The sequence below is a fragment of the Elaeis guineensis genome, chromosome 15 (genome assembly GCF_000442705.2).
Source record: "Elaeis guineensis isolate ETL-2024a chromosome 15, EG11, whole genome shotgun sequence".
In the NCBI taxonomy this organism is placed as follows: Eukaryota; Viridiplantae; Streptophyta; class Magnoliopsida; order Arecales; family Arecaceae; genus Elaeis; species Elaeis guineensis.
This window is the reverse complement of record NC_026007.2, coordinates 55,394,872-55,400,385: the sequence shown is the minus strand read 5'-3', so window position 1 is coordinate 55,400,385 and position 5,514 is coordinate 55,394,872. Positions and strand designations below refer to the sequence as shown.

The 5,514-nt window shown below is 45.4% G+C and overlaps 1 protein-coding gene across 1 annotated transcript; it reads right to left on the bottom strand.

Moving 5' to 3' along the window:
* Positions 1–3,306: 3,306 nt before the first annotated feature.
* Positions 3,307–4,497, bottom strand: LOC105058052 (LOB domain-containing protein 38). Its single transcript, XM_010940830.4, has 2 exons — positions 4,107–4,497; positions 3,307–4,010 (listed from the first exon to the last, which is right to left on the bottom strand). Exons 1-2 carry the CDS (start codon positions 4,288–4,290, stop codon positions 3,562–3,564), a joined length of 633 nt encoding a protein of 210 aa, XP_010939132.1. The 5' UTR covers positions 4,291–4,497; the 3' UTR covers positions 3,307–3,561.
* Positions 4,498–5,514: the final 1,017 nt, after the last annotated feature.

Genomic DNA, 5,514 nt, shown 5'->3' with positions numbered 1-5,514 from the left:
AGCCACGGTCTTCACGCAACTCATGGGAAAAGGTGTGCGTGCCGTATGGGGGTGATAATGCGGTCTACACGCGGTGCATGAGGGAAAAAAAAGGGCGCTGAGGCGAGCGGGTGTGGTTGACGCGAATTGGTGCGGCCCGAGCTGGTGCGTGGCTCACATCCCTGGAAGACTCATCTCGCCGTCCGCTTTAGCATTCCGTGTCAAATAGAATCTTGCACCAACAGATCAATCCCTAGAGATATCGAATCGTTGCCTGCCAAACGACATAGGGCACATGGCGTCTTCCTATTTGTTAGCCATAGTTGTCAGTTGGCCAAATCGATGTCTCACTCCACAAGAGATTTCAAATCGATGTTTATTTAATTCAGTTACGATGGTTTGGCCATATTGCTTCACATCCGTCCAAAAAATCACGCCAGTCCTATTAATTGAAAAAGTTTTTCATATTTTTGGCTTGGGGAGACAGGCATATTCCCTTCGTCCAACCAAATTTCGGATTCAAGAGTAGGACGATATGTGTTGGAAAAAAATTTCGTACAGATCAATGACATGAAGAAGCTCAAAACCCAAGATATCCAAATCTAGTAAGCCAGCCTGCTAAGCCTCCGCCGATCTATCATCGGCCATAACTTTCATCACTCTATCATCGATTAGTTTTCGACTTCTGCTCTATTGACACTCCACAGCCTGAGCAAATGAAGATCTGCCGATTGACGCTCGATAACCCTAATCTAGGACTGCCGATGTTTCTTCGATGGTCAGTCCCTATAGGCTAGGCTGAGAAGTCATCGATACGCTCGAATAATTAGCTTAGTCTGATCGGATAACGGTATTCAACCGATCATATCCGGCTGACTAACTTTTCATTGTCGAATGGACCCTTAGCTCTAGACTTTCCATCCGAGGATGGTACAGAGCATCCGACTTCTAATCGTAACCGACTAGTCCTCGGCTTACCGATATCAATTTGGCATACCAACTCAAAATTCAATGTCTGTTACGTGATAGCTATCATAAAATGGATAAGGCAAGCACAACCACCATATCTCAAGAGTCCCAAATGATAGTTCTACTATTACACACAAATTACACCCCGATCGGATGGGATCGTGCTAACCAACTTACCAACTAAAACTCTCTTCTCCATCCATAAAAGGAGATCCAAAGAAGATCTTAAAAAAAAAGATACGCTATTACTCTGCCTGTCACGCTCTTTCATTTATTGAATAAGAATTCTGATTGGAGCGTTGGAGGATCCCTGTCAGAACAATCTCTGGTTCGGATTTTTGTGTAAGCCACACCCTCGAGAGACCTATCTCGCCACCTGCTCTAGCATCTCGGTGCCAGATAGAATCTTGCACCAACAACACTTATTAATTTTTATGAGAAATATACAATCATATAAATATGCTATTAACTTGATTTATTATCTATTTATAATATCTTTAATTTTGTAGTCATAAAGTTTAATCATCCAACCTATATCCATAATTATACCTATATTTTTAATATCCAAATCATACCTGTATCTATTTAAAATAAATATGTATATAAATTTTTATATTCAAATAATATTCATATATATATTTATATTCATGAGATAAAATAAATATAAATATACATATATTTATATCCGATCCATATCTATGATTTTAATCCTAAAACTTAAACTTCAACATTTCATAATTAATTTTAATTTTAATTTTTTTTAAAATAATATTTTATCTTTTATATAACGAATCGCCAACTCTATCCTCAGATCCCTAGTCCATTTTGACGTCGATCAAAACGCAGAACTAAAATTCTAGCAAAAAAAAAAAAAAAAAAAACAGAACTAAAAGGACGGTCCTAAATCGATGGATTCCACGTGACGGACACGCTCAGAGCACGCTTTTCCTCGACTCCATCTTAGCCGGCCGCGAATATTTCGAAAGGAAAGCGGATGGAAAGATCGAGCTTGGTTCGCTGGACCACCTGCCGGACGATCCCTATCTCTCGTGCGTGGCGGGGCCCACGCCAGTGAACGCGGCGGGGCGCGGCCAACGACGAGCACAATTGATGGAAATGCGCTCAAAAAATGGCAAGAAAAAGAGGCGAAACTTTAGGTAATGGGGGAAGAGAGAAAAGGAGCCAATGGGACTCCCGCTTCGCTTGGGCGAGTGGAGATGGGACCCACCCCTGCGTCATCCCCCACAACCAGAGGCCAGAGAAAGAGAGAGGGAGAGCGGAACCTTCTCCCGCCGAATCCGACGCTGACGTACGCCGCACACTTGTGCTGCTCGCCGGTCCGCTTCTCATCTGATGTGACGCTACCCCCTCTGGGTCCCACCTACTTGGAGGGGCGGAGTTGGAACCTTTTGTTGTGTCGCGACTTGCGCCGAGCGGGCCCTACGCTCGATACCTTCTCCGCTTCAGATCCTGACCAGATCCATCCGTTGAGTTGGTGGACCCATCCAACTATGAGCAACACGTGCAAATTCTCGGTACCTTCCGTGTTGCTCTCTACCCAAGAGCCTTCCTCTCTCTCTCCCCCTCCCTTGTGCTGCGGTGAAAATTCTCACCCACCACCACTCCAAACCGGTCCCTTTTGTTTATTTGTTTATAAAAGACCCAAAGACTTGGATAATAACGAGAGATTACCCTTGGAAAATAACACGCTGCTTTAGCTTTGTTTTACTGGTACACGTGTCATCTCCTGAGTCATCGCCGGGAGCAAGTGGCCTCAAGATACTGGGGCAAAGGGTGGACGTGGTCCGGTGCCGCGTCACCCCCGACGCGGCGCTGTGCCACGGCGTGGCCTTTTTCAGGCCCTGGTCGGCGGAGCACTGGATCCGCCGATTCCCCTTTCTTTTCCTATATATTTTTATTTATTTATTTACTTTTGCATTTATTTCATTTTATTTATTTGCTTATTTATTTATTTATTTGTTGGTGTATTTGGTTGTGATGTATTTGTTTGCTTATTTATGTATTGATTGATTTATTTGTTTGTTTATTCTTTTATGCATTTATTTATTTATTATTTTATTTATGTATTTATTTCTTTATCTATTTTTCATCTATTTATTTATATGTTTGTTTATTCAGTAATGTATTTATTTTTTGATTTGTCTATGTATTTATTTATTTTTGTAAATATATATATATATTTATTTATTTATTGATGTATTGATTTATTTATTTATTTATGTATGCATGTATTTATGTCAATATTTATTTATTAATGTATATTTTCCTCGATTCCACGGGTAATCGAAATCCAAGTAACAAATAAAAGGAAAATAAAAAGGGAATAAAACACAGGCAAGGCAAAATAAAGCGGTTTTTATTTATTTAATTTAAGTAAGGATAATACACTTCATAGTCAGGAAAAAGAACACTGCGGTCGCCGGACTTCTCATCTTTCCCCTGGTAAGGGGAATCCAGGCCGGTGGTTACAAGAGGAAAAATAAGAAGACAGCCATATAAAAAGCTTAGCCGGCTACAAATAGGAACTCGAGAATTTTCACCGGGGCATCAAAACCCACACAGCAACGATATAATTTCAATCAAAAGCCCATCTCAAACGAAGAGGTTCAGGAGGCGGGGCAGGCGATCGCCGCCGCTCTCGCCGCTCGTCGTCACGGACCCCTCCGAGGTCATCGACGGCGTCTCCGGCCTCAGCCGCCTCTCCTCCCGCGCCGCAGCCAGGGACCGGGGCGTGAGGCAGAGTTCCAGATCGCAGGGCGGCGCCTGCATGTCGTTAGCGGGGGCGGTCTTTCGCTGCTTGGCCGCGATGGACCACCCCGCCGCCCTCGGCCGGGCATAGAGCCCGCCCTCCGCGGAAGCACTGCCGTGGTCGGCGGCAGCATCGTCGAGGTCCGACAGCGGAAGGAGCGTCCCGCCGCGGAGCACCGTCTCCACCGCCGCGCAGCAGAGGTGCCAGTTCCCGCTCCACAGCAACCCCACCGCGCCGTTCACCGGGTTGATCGTTCGCCCGCACGCTTCGAACAGCAGCGACTGGAACAAAGCTGAAGATCAAAAAAGAGAAGGTTAGAAACAACTTGGCATCAAACCGATCGAAACTCGGGGAAAGCTTGTGAACTGGATGGGTTTCGGGGGAAAACCAGGACGCTGGGTCTCGGGGACGGCGGAGATGAAAGACATGAGGCCGGCGCGGCCGAAGAATTTGGCGACGAAGACGGTGGCATGCCCCTGGGCTTCGGGACTCTCGATCCACTGGAGACACGGCCGGAGAATGCAGGCCTCGCTGCACCCCTTCCGGAGAATTCGGCAGCCATTGCAGCTCATCCTCCCCTCCCCTCTCGGCGGCGAGATCCCATCAACCGACCTTCCGGTCGTCCGAGACACAACCAGACCCTAAGCCTAGATCGCCGGAGATTTCCTCCCCACAGGTTAGAGCTGTTTCTCCTCTCTCGCACTCTAACAAAAGAATATTATTTTTTCTAGTTACTTGGAGAGCAAGGAACAAAATTAGAGAGGAAGGAGGAGGGGCAGGGGAGAAGCTGGGGGTGGGGGGGATATATAAGGGTCACCGGGGTTAGCCTAACTCGATCCTGGTGTTGAGGAAGGGGTGGGAGGATGGTGGTCCGGTTACCGCCTTGGGTTTGGGGTTAAAAGCTTGGGCTGTGGTGGGTTAAGTTCCAAGGTCCTGGGGTGCGGGGGCGGCCCCGTGTTTCCGCGGCTGGTCCCCCTCTCCACCGTCCGATTCCTCTGGGGTGTGATTAGCGATGCGCCGAGGAGTCGTACCTTATTGGGTTTTCTTTAATTAAAGCTCCCTGTTCGTTTTAAATTTATAAAGGAGACACTGACTTTTAGTATTTGGGCAATGGCCATAAGAATCCCGGGCGCCTGATGAGTGATGAGAGCCGTCTGGCGTGTAATGTCCTTGATTTGCAATTAGCCCCTCAAACTGCTTCTAATACTTGGTTGCATCCCTTGTTTACGGCCATTCACCTACTCTATTGAAAAGGCTAATGATCTCTGAAATATTTTTGGTTTGTGAAATTTCCAAACAAGAGCTGATGTGGGGCTTTGAGAATGGCTATAGTGCAAACTTCACTTGGCACCCACCTATCGCATCTGTTTTCCACCAATCCTTGATTGTGCCATTATTTTTTTTTTTTCCGACCATATCATAACTGGTCATCTGTCATATGAGAAAGAAACAGAAAAATGCTCACTGGATTGTAGATACGACAGTCTGTCATTCTCATGAGCGTGATAGAGTTTAGCTCAAAATTTCATCAAGCATTGGCTAAAGTAAGTGCCAAATCCTACAGTCTGTGAATCCAGATTGCATGTCTATAACTCATAAGATTCTTTTTGATCTTGATGACCCGGTGGTAGGATCCTTATCTTAACGTTGACCAATATATATGTTGCCCCTAGTTTGTCATAAATGTTTTTGTATAAAAAATATAATATATGCCATGCAAGAAACCCTGTCTCAACTCTTCCTTATGTCATCCAACTGAACAAGTCAAATGCTGCCTTCAGGAGGATTCAACTCTA

Bases quoted from the DNA above. Each gene is read 5' to 3' on its own strand.
- LOC105058052 (XM_010940830.4), bottom strand. From the start codon at position 4,290: ATGAGCTGCAATGGCTGCCGAATTCTCCGGAAGGGGTGCAGCGAGGCC. The intron at 4,011-4,106 runs GTTTTCCCCCGA...TTTGATCTTCAG, and splicing joins CCCCGAGACCCAGCGTCCTG to CTTTGTTCCAGTCGCTGCTG.